This window comes from Peromyscus maniculatus, chromosome 12 (genome assembly GCF_049852395.1).
Source record: "Peromyscus maniculatus bairdii isolate BWxNUB_F1_BW_parent chromosome 12, HU_Pman_BW_mat_3.1, whole genome shotgun sequence".
In the NCBI taxonomy this organism is placed as follows: domain Eukaryota; kingdom Metazoa; phylum Chordata; class Mammalia; order Rodentia; family Cricetidae; genus Peromyscus; species Peromyscus maniculatus.
Window position 1 is genome coordinate 74,076,427 of NC_134863.1, and position 16,256 is coordinate 74,092,682.

Below are 16,256 nucleotides of genomic sequence, written 5' to 3' on the forward strand. Positions count from 1 at the left end.
TGTAGAACCACTGCTTCAAAAAGGTAAATATATGTAGGTGCATGCCTTTAATCTCAGCACTTGGGAGGCAGAGGCAGGCAGATCTATGTGAGTTTGAGGCTAGCCTTGTCTACAAAGTGAGATCCAGGACAGCCAGGGTTACACAAGGAAACCTGTCTTGAAACATACATCCACCATCCAAAAGGAAAATACAACATCCTTCCCTTCACAGCAAACATTCCCTTAGGTGATGGGCTCCACTACTAGAGGACAGCACTGTACACTGGGAAGAGTCTAGCAGGGATAAGGCAGTTTTACCCAACTTATCCAAAATCTCCATCTGCTTCATTCTAATAAAATGAAAAGATTTAGAAACAACCCAGAGACAAGTCAATGCCAGACACATACTCCATATCACCAAAGAATTTAAAGGACATTTGATAACTGGTAAATGAATGTTTATTTGAATTTTTTTAATTAGACGTACAACTAATTCATGACAAATTACCAGATGAATTTTATAATATTCTTCAGGACTGGGGTTTTTCGATGACTTCAAATTTGGGATCTAAAAAGAGGGAAAAGTTTCAGGCTTAGCCATGCAACAAAAACAAGATTCGCTACAATGCTTGAATTTTCTTAGATTTTTTTTTTTTTTAAGAAAATATCTGTTTTTGCCGGGCGGTGGTGGCGCACGCCTTTAATCCCAGCACTCGGGAGGCAGAGCCAGGCGGATCTCTGTGAGTTCAAGGCCAGCCTGGGCTACCAAGTGAGCTCCAGGAAAGGCGCAAAGCTACACAGAGAAACCCTGTCTCGAAAATCAAAAAAAAAAAAAAAAAAAAAAAAGAAAATATCTGTTTTTAAACATGTATACAGCCGGGCGGTGGTGGCGCACGCCTTTAATCCCAGCACTCGGGAGGCAGAGGCAGGCGGATCTCTGTGAGTTCGAGGCCAGCCTGGTCTCCAAAGCGAGTTCCAGGAAAGGCGCAAAGCTACACAGAGAAACCTTGTCTCGAAAAACCAAAAAAAAAAAAAAAAACATGTATACAAAAATATAACAACTGTCAACCTTTCAACAGCTTCTGTGAGTAGGGATCTCTATTTCCTATGCTGCATAAATAGTGTTGTGTGACTAGGCCAACCAAATGAGAAAGCTATCATAATCCACGTGCTCTCCTACACTGAAGTAAAACAGTGACCCAAAGGCTTCCTTTTGAACACATCACGGTTATAGGAACTCCACATGTAACTGTTATTTAAACTTCCAAACAATCCAAAAAACTCTCCTGGATGAAGTACAGCTCAGTGAGAGCATTTGCATAACAGAGGCAAGGTACTAGGTCTGAGCCTCACATGAACACCCAAAAGAAAATGTACGTGAATATTCTCTACCTATAATAATCCCCCAAATTTAATTTGTGATTAGACTGACCTTGAAATTTGAAGGTAGGAAACGTATTCATGTCCCCTCCACCATACATTTGTTTAAGCTTATAAAGCTCTTTGTCCAGCTCTTGCTGATACTCTGGGCCAGTATCAACAGGTCCTCCAGATGTCCTATTGGACAAATGAACAAAGAAAGCTGATTTTATGAACTAATTAAAAAAAAACAAAAACAAAACTGAAATTATACTTTATCATTAAGTTTTAAGAGATTTTAAAGGTACACCTATGGGGTAAAAAGAAAACTCTTTAGGATTTGAGTTAATTCAAATTTGTTTCAGAATAGGTTTCAGAGATGAGGCAACTTCAAACAAATCTCTAACACTCACGGTTTGTTAGCATCAAAGATACTTACTAATCAGACCCTCTCAGGATCTGAGTTGCAGTATATGGAAAATGATGCAGTCCAGATAAAAAAAGAAGAAACCCAAACCAGTAAAACAAGAAATCCCAGCAAAACCCAGCCCATCAGAGACCTGAACTGTTAAGCCTGGGAGCTGCTAAATAATAAACTGGTAAAGGGGCCAGGGAGACGGCTCAGCAGTTAGGAACATGTGCTGCTCTTGCACAGTACTCAGGTTCATTGCCCATCACCCACCAGTGGCTCACCAGTTAACCAGTTCACCATTAACACCAGTTCTAGGGGGCCGAACACTCCCTTCTGACCTCCATGGGCACCAGGCACACAAGCTGTGCACATACATATACATATATGCAAAACACTCACACACATTAATGAGAGATAACAACAACTAAGTTATTACAAACAGATGGGTCTTTCAAATACCCGAGGTCTGTATGTTGTACGCATGTATGGAGGCCAGGGGCCAATGATGACATCTAGTCACTTCCTCTACATCTTTCTCTCTCCATTTTGATTTTGGAGACAGGATTTCCCACTGAACCTTAGTTCATGAATAGGCTAAACTGGCTGGCCAGCAAGACCCCAAGGATGTCCTGTCTCTATCTACTAATGTTAGATTAAAGGCAAATGCTGCTGTGGCTACAGCATCAGGCTTTTTACATTGGTGCTAGGGATCCAAACTCTGGAACCTCTTTATTATGCAAGAACTTTACCAACTGAACCACCTTCCCAGTCCTCAAGACTTTTATTGACTGCATGGTTAGTTACCATTAGAGATCCAAAATAATTACCTGGCATTTAAACTTCAACCAAGTGGGTCCAACCTTTAACATTTGCCTTAGTTAGGGTTACTATTGTTATGATGAAACATCACTACCAAAGCAACTTGGGGAGGTAAAGCTTATGCTTCCATATCACTGCTTATCATCAAAGAAAGTAAGAACAGGGACTCCAGTAGGCAGGAACCTAGAGATGGGAGCTGGTGCAGAGGCCACATATGGAGCGGTGCTGCTTACTGGCTTATTTCACGTGGCTTGTTCAGACTGCTTTCTTATAGACCACAGGACTTCCAGCACTTGGTGGCCCCACCCACAATGGTGTGGACCCTTCCACATCAATCACCAATTAAGAAAATGCCCTACAAGCTTGCCTATGGTCCTGTCTTAGGGAGATATTTTCTCAGTTGAAGCTCTCTCATCTGATAACTCTAGCTTAGGTCAAGTTGACATAAAACCAAAAAGCATAACACTTTAATTTGACACTCACCTACAAAGCTCATGCTTGAGATTGTGCATATCCCCTATGCCCTGTACCTCTGGGATCAAAAGTGTGTAATTCTCCAAATTTCATGCTTTCTAGTTTTCACATTTTAATCTGACATCATTTTTCCATCCTAAAAGATATAACCTTCCTATTCCTATTTACCTATCTAGTCTTTAAAACTATTATTCTTAACCTGGTATAGTACTCGGTGTGTCTTCCAGTTGGTTGAGAATAAGCTATAAGCAAAATCATGAGTAAATTCTTTCCTTTCCTTTTCTTTTCTTTTCACACTGGGAAGATGATTTACAGCTGCCCAGGAGACACTCAAAAGAGTAGAATGATCCCAAGCACTGCCTTCAAAGCCCTAATGTGAACTTTTCCAAAATACCTTTCAAAAATGTCTCTAGCTGGGAAGTGTTTCCTTTCAAATCTCCAAACACTAGGAACCACCTAGTATCTAACCATTTACGTATACTTGTTTGTTTATAAGCTTTCTATTTCCATCAGGTTTTAAGAATCTGCATGTTATAAAAACATGGCCCATATCATTTAGCCCTCATTGTGGTGATATTGTGTTCCCCAAAATATTGTGCACCCTAATAAACTTATCTGGGGTCAGAGAACAGAACAGCCACTAGATATAGAGGCCAGAAAATGGTGGCACACATGCCTTTAATCCTATCACTTGGGAGGCAGAGATCCATCCAGATCTCTGTGAGTTTAAAGCCTGACTCACGCCTTTAATCCCAGGAAGTGAGCCTTTAATCTCAGGAAGTGATGGCAGAAAGCAGAAAGGTATTTCAGGTGTGAGGACCAGGAACTAGAGCTGGTTAAGCTTTTAGGCTTTTGAGCAGCACAGTTCAGCTGAGAGGCATCCAGTCTGAGGAAACAGGATCAGCTGAGGAATTGGCAAGGTGAGGTGGCTGTGGCTTGTTCTGTTTCTCTGATCTTCCAGCATTCACCCCAATAACTGGCCTTGGGTTTGGTTTTATTAATACTCTTTAAGGATTCATGCTACACCTCATGTTCTTTATAAATGACAGAAGACTAAAGAACAAAATTATACATTCCTGTGTATCATTTTCCTAAGATTTAGGGGTTGAACTAAATGATGGAAAAATTGGACATTCATCTCATATGTGTGCTTTGCAATCATGTTTTTCCAAGTCTTTTGAGTGTTTTGTCATTTCCAGGGATATATCACCATGTAAAACATTCTTAAAGAGAAAAATGCTGTTTACGTACATCCCCAAATCATGTCACAGAAAAAGCCAAAATTGAGAGTTGGAATACACTGATTGTATGTTTTGCCCAATCATTCTTAGTTCTATGATGTTAAGCTAATCAATGTCTCTGGGACTCAATTTTCTTAGATAGCTACTAAATGATTTCAAGATGCTGTGCACTTCTGTGACTTATTTCTTTGTAATGACATTATTGTGTCTATGCTTCAAATGACAACAGATTTACTGGAACTGTCCTTGGAGCCTTTATAAAGAAGATAGTTAGGACTTACATCTTGAAATTTGCATACTTTGAATATTTATAGTCACAGTGTTCTTGATCATCTCCCCACTTACTGTCGCTTTGCCTTGTACTCCCTTATCTTGTCCACGAAGAGTTTCTGTATAGGATCAAGTTCCTTATTAAACACCACCGCCGTCACACCAATGTTCCTCCTCAGATGCACAGAGACTGCCGAGCGAAGGACAGAGGAGAACCTGAAGAGCCTCTGGAGAATCATGGTGAGCCTCTGGTACTGGACAAGCATCAGAAGGTTATGCACTTTTCATAAAACACCCCAAATGCATCAATTAAGTTATAGAACTACACTGCACCAGAACTCAGGCTACATCTGGTCACTCACAGGCATGTGTAATGACCCTTCCATTACAAAACCTTTGCTTTTTACCGAAAGGCTCTGGGACATAGGAGCAGCTGTGAGTTCTAGTAGGGTTACAGCAGAAAGACCTAAGGAAACAGTGAGGTGAGGCTCTCAAGAACATTACTTGTCTCCAGCAGGAAAAGACACTTTGCTCATAATGTGCCAGTTTCCATGACCCCTCAGAGGGCCAACGGGCGGTGGACAAAGAGAGTACAGACAGTTGTCTTAGCCAGGAACGAGAGACTGGAAAGTTCCACTTCACAGGCCCACTTAACATCATAACAACCAAATCAGCTTCCAACAGAAACAGTAAAGGAAAACAACCACCCCAAGTGAGCCCTGCAGTAACAGAGAGATCAGATGATAGAAGCTCATCAGAGAGTTTGCACAAGGTCAAAGTCAAAAGTTTAAAAATCAGAGCTTAGCCTTTCAAGTCCTTAGACCTCCTGAAGCTAAAACCAAGTAATTTTCTAGCTAAAAATGTTGATAGATACATTAAAGGACAGGATAATTCTTGTTGAGACCTGAGTTAATGATTTACAACTCAAATGCAAAAATATTCCTAATTACAACAAATATACTCAAGTAGGAACTCCATAAGGAAGAGACAGGGAACCTGAAATTTAGCAGAAGAAAAATTTCTCCAGATCTAGACTTAGCTTATAAAGGGAAAGGGATCACCAAACCCTAGTGAAATGGCAATAGAAGGACCACATTTCAACAGACGGGGGATAGGTTTGTAACGTTTCTTTAGACCCTGGGAAATAAAACCAGCCCTCTCCCACCTCACATCTGTTTAATAATCATTGTGCTACAGTCTGCTGTCTCACAGTTAATGCTTCTCAAACTGTCAGTGACAAAGGGTCACTCAACCCCTGAGGAAAACCGGCTCCCACCCAGATTTTATCTGTATCCGCCTGCTGAAAACTGACTTCTACTGAACTGTGAGGACCCATGGCAGTGGGCACACTGCTACTAGTGTATATTAGTGGGGAAACTAGGAACAAGGATTTAACAACTTTTACAGCAATTTGACAAATTAATTTGTCCCTTGAATCTGGTGAGGACAGTTACAAAAGTGGTGGTAGATGGGTAGCATTTGATCCCCAGAATCTGCGCGTTCTGTTTCCTTTTGGTTGTCTCTAAAGTCAGGATTGGCAGCAAGCTTATAACGCCAGCACTGGGGAGGCAGAGACGAGCAGATGTTTGGACTCAGTTGATAACCCAGTCTTCTTGGCAAGATCTTGGACACTGACTGACCTTGTCTCAAAAACCAACATGCATAGTACCTGGAGAGTAACAGCTGAGGCTGACCTCTGGCTGCCTGAGAAACACATATAGAAGTGCCCACATACACCTACATAAATACCCAGATGCACACAGATAGACAGACAGACAGATAGAATTACATAGAGGGGTTGGAGTAGCCCTTTATCACTGAAAGTTTGAGAATCATTAACTACAAGCCAGCAGAATGGCACAATGGTTACTAAACCTATGTGAAGGGAGTAATTTTATCTCCCAGGGCACATTTGTTGTCTCAAGACAATTTTAGTTGTCCCGAATAGGTTGGATGCAAGTGTCTTGTCGTGGGTGGGGATCGGCCACACTTCTATACCCCTACAACATGAAAAGTAACAACCCTCCTACTCTCACTTCAAAAAGTTAGGCACTCTAAAGTGTCAATCAATAATACCAACTTCAACAAAGCCTCGAATAACATTTAGTACTGCTCAAAGAAATCAAACAAGCAGAGGGATATCATTCACTGACCAGGAGGAAAACATTTGAAGAAATTAAAGTCTTGATTAATGCGTCACTCATAATCTACCAGAGAATTATGCAGGTGAAAGGGCTACAAGCAAACAAATAAACAGAAGGTCCTTATATCAGGAAAGTATCACCCAACTCAATGTCTGTCCTCCGCTCTGGAAATCTAGGAACACGTAAAATACATCAGTAAGGGTAACAACACTTGTTTCCTAGAAATTTTGAAAAATACATTGCCCACTTAAGGAAATACCCTTTAAAGAGTTAGGGGAAGGTGGTCTTAGTCTTGCTTTCAGTTGATAAAAACTATATCTAAGGAAGGTTATTGTTTACTTAACGTTCTACAGTCAACCTGCTCTCAAGCTGACTTCAAAGACTGTCATTTCTTCTACAAAAATAGGCAAAAAAAAAAGTCCCAGTTTTCAATCATGTATCAGCAAAGTACTGATTCTCAATTCACATTTCTAATTTTACCCTATTTCCTGAGTCCCAAACATACATGTATGTGTTTATCTGCCTCCTAAATCTGACACAATCATCCAAAACATGAACACATAGTCTCTTACCAAAACTACTTGCTGCTTCTCCTTTACTGCCTTCCACTTTTTCAGATTCAACAGTGAATATGGACTGTTCACTAGCACACAGAAGAAAATGTCACCTGAAGTGTATAAAACATCTGTGACAAATTCTGTATTGATGTACTATCAGGAGCTAGCTGTCTGTGAGGGGTCCAACATTAAAATATCGGGGAAAGCATCGTGGGGGAGGAGGGGGAATCAACGTTCAAACCCAGAGGTGTAGCCTTGGGAAGGAGCATGGCTCTCCTATTTATAGCGATGACTGACCAGCCCAGCCAAAAGCTCGTCCGTTTGCTGCCTGTTAGTATATATTCATACATCAACCCATTGTTTCTAAAGCCAACCCGTAAAGCTGTTTTTCACACCATCGTGTCTAGACTAGATGCAAACTTTGGGGAATATCACTAGTGCCCCCCCCCTTTTTCCGTCTTAAGGGGCTCGACCGGGCGCTCCTGCCCAATTCCCGAGCTCCGAGCTCGTGCCTCGACCTCGGGCTGCCCCCAGCGGGCTGCAGATCCACCACCACCCCCCGCCCTTCCGCCTTCCGTGCGGGGCTGCTCTGCTCTCCAAGGGGGCATCGACGGTCTTTTTGGTGTCTCGGGCACAGTTCGATACCCAGCACGGCCGGAGGTCACCCGTGACCTCGGGCCGGGTGCCAAGGACGCGGGGCTCGCTCGCTCGCTCGCTCCGACTACAGCAGAGGTGATGGGCAGCCCTTGGCTGGTGAAGAAACCCAGACCCGCAGTCCCCAGAGGCCCCAGCGCGCCCGGTCACCCTCCCAAGTCACCTTGCCCTGAGTCCCGAGCTGCCAGAGTCGCCGCCGCCGCCGCCGCCACCGCTCGACTTCCGGCCCTGGCTCCGCCTACACACGCCTACCCGCCACCGCAGTGCATTGTGGGCCGCCGCCTCATCAGTCGTTCGACGCTCACCGGACAGGAAGCGCCTCGGAGACAGTCTGCGACCGGACGCCTCTAGGTGAGACAGACGCCAACCAGGAGGAGGAAGTGGAGGGCAAGTGCTTCCGGGTCCCCCCTCGCTGAGACTCCGCCATCTTATCTTCCCTTCCCTTCGCTTCACCCCTTTTCCGCCCCCCCTCCCCCCCACCACCACCTCTTGGAAACAGTGCCCTGTACGCATGCGTACTTGGTCCTCTCTGCTCGTTCGGGCTCCCTTCGGAGTCGGCGTCTTGTTCCGTGGGGTTGGGGGAGGTGGCTGCAGTGTGGGAGGGGGACGGGGGGGGGGGGGAGCAAGCGAGCGCGTAACACCGAGCGGCCAGGGGCGTTTGTGCCTCGCGAGCCTCCGTGGCCGGCGGCGTTCGTGCCGCGCAGCCTGCTGGGAGTTGTAGTTCCAGGCCCAGGGGTGCCTGGGAGGCGGGAGAGGGGCCGGGGTTCCTTAGCGCCGATTCCGCGGGAAGGGCCCCGGGGCCTCCTCACTCAGCGAGTGGCGGGCGCGGCGCGGCTTGACCCGGAGCGTCGCTGCACGTGGAGCCCGCGCCGCCGCCGTTCCCAGCCGGCTCTGGAGCGCGGCCGAAGCGGGGTGGAGGGGGAGGCCACGGGGGCGGATTCCGGAGCTGGTGAGTGCGGCGGCCCGCCGGGGCCGGCGGGGAGCGCGGTGGCCCCGCGCGGCCGGCCTGGTTCCGGGGCTTTTTCCCTCCCCTTCGCCGCGGCCCCCCCGCGGCCGCCTCTGTGTTTTGTTTCCGCTGGTCCCCGGCGTTTGTGACTCCCATTTCCGTTCGTGGAGACTTGAGGGAGCCGGGTGGGGAGGGGCGGGAGAGGCTGTGCGGGGAGCCGAGGGGAGGGGCGCGGGGAGCGGCGTGGGCCGGGGCCGGCGCGGCGCGGCGGAACGCTCGGGGCGCGCTTGGGCGCCGGGCGCAGTGCGGGCTCCGCGCGCTGGCTCGCCGGCTGCTGGCTGGCTGCTGGCTGCTGGCTGGCTGGGCGGCCCGGCGCTCCCCGGTCTCCCTGGAAGGGGCCAGACCAGCCTGTCACCCGACTCGGCGACCCCCGCACCCCACATCCAGATGCCCCTCGGGGACGGTCTCAGAATTGCACACTATAATCTTTCTGATGACTTCCAGTTCCTTTTACGAAGAAGTCAGTGAGGGTTAACGTAGTTGGCCAGCTTTTATTTATTTTATTTTATTTTTTTGTCGTTGGCGTAGTGCAACGACGATGGAGTTCAGGGATTCCACCCTAGGGTTAACAGCATGGGGAAGGGTGCCAGTTCGCCTTTTCAAGAGGCCGAGTAGTCCTTTGAAAGTAGATCCATATAGGTAGGGCCAGTGACATGGCCCGACAGGTAAAGCCACTTGCTGCCAAGCAAGCCTGATTACCCGAGTTCAGCCCCTGGAACCCCAGTGGCAGAGAGAACTGACTACCACAAGCTGCCCTCCGACCTCCACACACGTGCACCTACAGACATACCTCACTCTCTCGCTCTGGCTGCCCCGAGATTCCCTGTGTAGACCGGGCCGCCTAGAATGCAGAGGTCTGTGTGCCTCTGCTTTCTGAGCCCTGGCATTAAAGGAGTGTACCACCACACCTAGCAGTAAGTAAAGGCAATTTTTAAAAAAACCAATAGGTAGTTTGGACTAATGATAGGTCTGAGTGCTGCCAAGAGGAAATGATTGCAACAGATTCACCATCGTCACGTTCTTAGATACCACACAGTTGTCTTTAACTCCACAAGATACTGGCCACCACTTTAGTGCTTTTTTTTTTTTTTTCTTATTTGTATGCAGACCCGGGTACCAAGTGGACTGAAGTCCATTTTTACCTGTACTGCAAGTACAGAAGTGTGTCTTGGGTACATGGTCATGAAGTAGTGAATTAAGTACTGAGATGTAAAGTTGGAAGAGTCAGGAGAGCAGATAAAGGCCAACGACTGAATTAACACCGGTCACGGGAGTCTTCTGGCAACTAAAAAAACCTTAAATCTACAGGACTGAAAAGAAAAATGGTAGTTTTGAAAACTTGTATGCCCTTCACCTGAAGAAGGGTCTTCAGTTTTTAACTTTTAATCAGATTTTCGTTTTTGCTCTTTACACATACAACACAGATGTACATGCTGTCTGTTTTCCTAATGGTGATTGCATTTTCTAGGAAATGCACAATACAACGTGAATGAATTTCGTTTTGGAATGATTTGTACCTGTGCATTTCTTTATACCCTGAATTATTTTAGTTTGCTTTAGTATGAATTTCCTGTTTCTGTGCTGAGCTTTGCCAACTTTGGGAGTTTGTCCCAGGTGTTTTTTTTTTTTTTTCTCTCTTTTTGGTTATTAATTAACTGAGCATTTGGTCTTTCCACTTCATAGTCACTTAAACAAGAATATTAATCTTTATGTAATCAGACCAGATATTTAGCTAGACAGTTGTAATCAATCTCCGTGTTAAGCTTTAGGTTCGAATCTAAGTTGCTTTAATATAGTTGCTCCAACTTTGACTTGCTTTTGTAGTGTCTTGAATTAACTTACTTAGACTGGGCCAACAAGTTCCAATAAACAAAGGAATGGAATCGCCATATCGGGCTAATAAATGGCAGTTGAAACAAAAACTAGTTTATAGATGTGGTATATGAGCTTTCACATATATAAAGAGCACCTCTTCTCCCTCGGCTTTAATTCAGATTGAGTCTTTTTCTTGCATATCATTTTTGCTTATACAGATGATGTTTAAAAACCTTGACATTGAACTCTTCCAGGACTGAACATTGAAAGACTTCAGCCATGACTAAGAGAGAAGCAGAAGAGCTGATAGAGATTGAGATCGATGGAACTGAGAAGCCAGAGTGCACAGAAGAAAGGTTGGCGGTTCTGAATTGACCAGTTTTTACTATTACTGGTATTCCAGGTCACAGTCAAGGACCAGGCCAATGTGTTTAGTTTTGTCCCCCACCCCCCACCCCCGACTTAATAGGTCTGTAGCGCAGAGAGAAAGGCCTTTCTGAAATATAAGCAGTAGTCATGGGCACACAGTTAGAATAGCCTGTCCCCACCCCCATCTAAAAGGCATTTCACTTATTTTTTTTTATTTACTAAGTGCTGATCACTTTTATTTCAAAGACAGTTTAATTCAACCTGAATTTAACAATAGTTATGAATGACTGCTGTACATTAGTAACTTGGGAGTAAAACAAGACAGTTCCAGATGTCCTTATAAAAGCCAATGAACACCTGTGTCCACGGTACTGAGCACACAGGAGAAGTGCTGCTTCTTGGAATGATGGTGGAGCCTTACTGGAAAGGGGGTGGTGATGAATGCCGAGTCAAGGGAGAGATTCTGATGGAAACAGACTTGGAAAAAGTCATTAAGGAGGTTGTGGAGATAGTAGCGAAGGTGCTATTGTACTCTGAATCAGGAGACAAGCTAATCTACTGAAGCTAATGGGACTGAAAGGTCCTGGGGACTTCTACAGAGTAGCAAAAGGCAGGCTGGGATGACGTAGATCTGGAGGATGCTGAGTTAAGACAGCTAAAATTTAAACTTCAGTGCTAAAGAGAGCTTTGGATTGTTTGTTCTATTCTGCAGCACAAGAGTAGAATGCCTGGGATCAGCTTAGCTGGGAGGGTTTGACCTGAGTACTTTTAGAGCTTCTAGTTGAGTTGTCAGTGTGGTCTGCAGTCACCTAAGAGTAGTCTGGAGCTATAGTATCTACCCCAAAGATCACTCGTGATCTTGTTGGCAGGGAACCTCAGTGTGTCCATTGAGCCTTCCTCTAGGGCGTTTCAGTTACTCTGAGAAGGTGCCAAGAGAGAAGCCATGGTGCCTTTCAGTAACTCAGCCTAAGAAACCTTGTAGCATTTGGTCACACAGCTCAACCCTTGTTCAGGTTGGGAAGGAGCTGCAGAACTGGAGTCTAGCATATCTGTTTATTTTTATGCACACAAATACTCCTAAATGCTCTGTAGAGCCTAAAGTGTTTATCACTGGCCCTTTGCAGGTGTCTGGATGGGAGATTAGCTGTTAACATGTGGCTCAGTGTAAAGGAGGCCACAGTTTGTTATGTTGCAAGAATTGAGAAACAGTAATGTGAGATCATCCACATTCCTTCAAAAGAAACTACTGATTAAGATTTTTAGATTTCCCAAGGTTTATAATTTTGCAACAAGAAACTTTGAAAATCTTACTTAATACTTGTTATTCATAGAAGTGAAATTTTAGAATCTGTTCTAAGGTAGCATTTGGATCTTTTAAAAATCATTATTACTAAAAAGGATAGGCTTCAGTGCTTAACAGCCAAAAAATATGCTGAAAGTGCTCACTTTCAAAAAAACCAAAACATTCTTTATATTAACCAAGAATAATAATACACTGTTATTTTAAAATAATATTGTTTTTAATCATGAATGTTCTGTTTTATAAATTTTAAACATTTTAAGAAATGTGTTGTATATATTCACTAAATATATATATTTATTATATATCATTATACTTGGAAAATATGTAAAAATAAAATGACGTTGTGTATGTGTGCACACTCATGCACTTACACATGTTTGTGTGTGTTGAATATGGATGCCTGTATGCCATAGCATGCATGAGGAGGTCAGAGGTCAGCATCAGGTGTTTATCCTCACTATCCAGCTTGTTTAGACAGATCTCGTGTTTACCACTGCATAGGCCAACCCAGCTGGCCTGTGAGCCTAGGATTTTTGCTGCCTTGTCTCCCATCTTACTGTAGGAGCACTGGTGAGATGTGTACTACCACACCTGCCTTTACCTGGGTTCAGAGGATCCAAACTCTGATCCTCAACATGTACAGCAAGTGTTATCCTACTGAGCCATTTCCCTAGCCACTCACTCATGTTTTATTTTATTAGAAAATTTTATTTTTAATTATGTGTATTTCAGTTATATGTCTGAGTGTGAGTATATGCAGGTGAGTTTAGGTACTAGCAGAGGCAAAAGCATCAGATCACCATGCAACTTGAGTTTTAGATGGGTGTGAGCCACATGATGTAGGTACTCAGAACCAATTCATGTCCGTCCTTCCGTCCGTCAGTCAGTCCCCATGTGCGCCCCCCCCCACCACTGAGGTATTTTACTGACTCCCACTTCATACTTATTTTAATAACTATGAAGAGATTTAAGTCATATTTAAAGTTTAAATGTGTTTGAAACTTAATTTAGTAAATGCTCTTTCCTCAGTCTTCTCTTCCCCCCCCCCCCCGTAAGCATTTACAAGAGATATGTACAGTTACTTATCAAGGCTTTTAACCTATTTGAAATGTGAAATAACAGTGCAAAAGAGCTCTAAGTAAGTTTTAAGGGGCAATATAATTTTCTAAGACTACCAGGCAGTGATGGTGCAAGCCTTTACTCCCAGCACTCAGGAGACAGAGGCAGGTAGTTTCTGAATTCCAGGCCAGCTTGGTCTATGTAGTGAGTTCCAGGACAGCCAAGACTATTCAGATAAACCTCTCAAAAACCTAATAATTGGTTAGTATTCAAATTAAATCGGAAATATTTATATTGTTATGCCTTATCAATTTATATTTACTAGATTATATTGGTAAGGAAATTGATTAGTAGAAATGATGTACAAAATTTTGGTTTTGATTTTTGTTTTGAGTTTTGAGATAGGGGCTCATAGAGCCCAGGCTGGTTTATATTTCTCTATGGACCTGAGGATGGAGGATGACCTTGAACTGATGCTCCTGTGTCTACTTCCCAAGTGCTATGGTTACAGGCTTGTGCCAAAATCTCAACAAGTTTTGCAGATTTTAAAGGACACAGTGTATCACCATGGTTCTGGGCCTTAAATTCTTGAAAATAACTTAAGAGGTAATATAAAGGCACACATTTCCCCTTCTATAATATACATCAGCACTTACTTATGTACTGGTGCATGCATTTATGCACATAACTAAGCATGTTTTTAAGAGTGTTTAAGTTTCAGATTAGCTATGGAATTTAGCGCTCATATTGACAACATTAGTCCTGAGTCTAACAGCATCAAAGAGGAAATTAGTGCAGAACATAGAAGGAAAGAAAAGAGTTTCAAAGACCGTGTATGGTTCTGGTACTAATTTTGTTTTGAGCACAGTGTTATCTTTATATCAGGATAACATGTGATTATTAACCTTTATCTCCATTAACTTTTAGCATTGTGGAACAGACCTACACACCGGCTGAATGTGTAAGCCAGGCAATAGACATCAATGAACCAATAGGCAATTTAAAGAAACTCCTAGAACCAAGACTGCAGTGTTCTTTGGATGCTCATGAAATTTGCCTGCAAGATATTCAGGTAAGGTTTGTCTCTGTAAATATCTATAAATATATCTGATATAAAATTTGAGCACTTAGAAATGAAAATTCTACCAGGCGGTGGTGGCGCACGCGTTTAATCCCACCACTTGGGAGGCAGAGCCAGGAGGATCTCTGTGAGATGGAGGCCAGCCTGGGCTACAGAGTGAGTTCCAGGAAAGGCGCAAAGCTACACAGAGAAACCCTGTCTTGAAAAGAAAAAAAAAAAAAAAGGAAAGAAAAAAAAAAGAAAAGAAATGAAAATTCTTTCAGCAAATTTTCTTTATCTAAAACTTAAAGATTGAGTAATAAAATTGAATATGAAAGTCAAATTAACAATAGAGTGGTGGGAAGCATTAAGAAGTGAGACTGAAGAAGTTTGTGCTGCCTGACTTAACTTACTTAATAGGAGTTTTCTCACCTTTAGAATGAGGGCCATTGACGGAATGGTTTTATTGCCTTTGCATTTCTCTGGCAGTAAATTGGAAATATTTCCAATTGTAGTAGTATAGTATGTTTGAAGCATCCTCACAGACTTAGTTTACCTTTTTTTCCAGGTGATATTACTTTAATATATAAGAAGTAGTAACGTGAGTAAGATTGCTGAAGTAGTTTTCCATGACTTTACTTTTTTTTTTGGTTTTTCGAGAGAGAGTTTCTAGTGTAGCTTTGCGCCTTTCCTGAAACTCACTCTATAGCCCAGGTTGGCCTCAAACTCACAGAGATCCGCCTGCCTCTGCCTCCCGAGTGCTGGGATTAAAGGCGTGTGCCATCAACGCCCGGCCGCTTTATTCTTTACTGTCTGTAATCTTCATGCCTGTCTTGTGATGCCATTTTTCCATGTATTACAGAACTTTGCCTTAGTATTTTAAAAAATCGAGTCCTCTGCAGTTACTGTTAAATAATATTCTGTTATAAAGTAAATTGAAATATGCATTAGTTGCTATTAACCATATTTTAAGTCTTTTTCCTTTAATATACATATAATAAATGTTAATGGTGACTGGATATTGTCTTCTAAAATTAGAGACTATGGTTGTATCTACATGTTAAATTTTCTTCTTAGTAGTGAGAAGATAAATTAATAAGGTATTTTGAAAGCAGTTGATATTCAGTATCTTATTAGAAGTGTAAAGTGCCCAACAGTTCTACTTCAAAGAATTGTTCCTACATAATGCTCACCTGCATAATAGTATATTTATAAATATCCTAAAACTAAATCTTTTAAAACAGAATATTCAATACATAAATGCAGGATTCAAAATAGTCACTAAAAGTAGTGAGCTAGAGCTATAAGGATAGAGCACATTGAGCTAAACACTTGCAAAATACTTTCAAAGGATCCCATTTAATTGTATCAGTCATCAAAAACCACCATGTTATTATTTCTCTTCTGCATTGATAGATAGAATACCTGGCCTCGTAATGAAATATGACCTACAATGTACCTATTCTATCATAGTTTATTAGTAAGCATGGAAGTACGTGTAAATCGTGATATCATTAACTTGAGAGCTATGCTTGGATATATGGGCATTTCACATCCTTCTTAGCACCTCTCCCCAGCTGAACAAAGAATATGAACATGGCAGCTTCTGTTTCCCATGTCAGTGCAAGCATGCATTTGACATTAGTACCTGCTGCTTCTGGGAATGCCTTGGCATCGTCAGATAAATGCCAGCTTGAAAGCAGCTGGAGCAATCACTGAGTTGTACTTCTTTGAA

At 43.1% G+C, this 16,256-nt stretch overlaps 2 protein-coding genes across 8 annotated transcripts in view; one reads left to right on the forward strand and one right to left on the reverse strand.

Moving 5' to 3' along the window:
* Nucleotides 1–415: 415 nt before the first annotated feature.
* On the reverse strand, nt 416–8,219 carry Atp5pf (ATP synthase peripheral stalk subunit F6). 3 transcript variants are annotated; one of them, XM_042259507.2, is made up of 5 exons: nt 8,073–8,219; nt 7,271–7,341; nt 4,630–4,808; nt 1,412–1,536; nt 416–547 (listed from the first exon to the last, which is right to left on the reverse strand). In XM_042259507.2, the coding sequence occupies exons 3-5, from the start codon at nt 4,791–4,793 to the stop codon at nt 510–512; spliced, it is 327 nt and encodes a 108-aa protein (XP_042115441.1). In that variant the 5' UTR covers nt 4,794–4,808; nt 7,271–7,341; nt 8,073–8,219; the 3' UTR covers nt 416–509. The 3 variants fall into 3 exon arrangements, with proteins under 3 accessions (XP_042115441.1, XP_042115440.1, XP_076405256.1); XM_042259506.2 differs by lacking the exon at nt 7,271–7,341; XM_076549141.1 differs by lacking the exon at nt 8,073–8,219 and having other exon boundaries at nt 7,271–7,358.
* The window catches only part of Gabpa (GA binding protein transcription factor subunit alpha), a 30,449-nt gene continuing 22,315 nt past the window's right edge, over nt 8,123–16,256 (forward strand). For 2 of the 5 annotated variants that reach the window (XM_016006433.3, XM_076549137.1), the window contains exons 1-3: nt 8,123–8,260; nt 10,985–11,086; nt 14,389–14,533. In XM_016006433.3, the coding sequence (XP_015861919.1) occupies nt 11,010–11,086; nt 14,389–14,533 (222 nt within the window). In that variant the 5' untranslated portion in view covers nt 8,123–8,260; nt 10,985–11,009. Of the gene's footprint in view, nt 8,261–8,719; nt 8,859–9,445; nt 9,830–10,984; nt 11,087–14,388; nt 14,534–16,256 lie in introns of those variants that run through there. The other 3 variants (XM_076549133.1, XM_076549136.1, XM_076549135.1) reach the window with 2 other exon arrangements.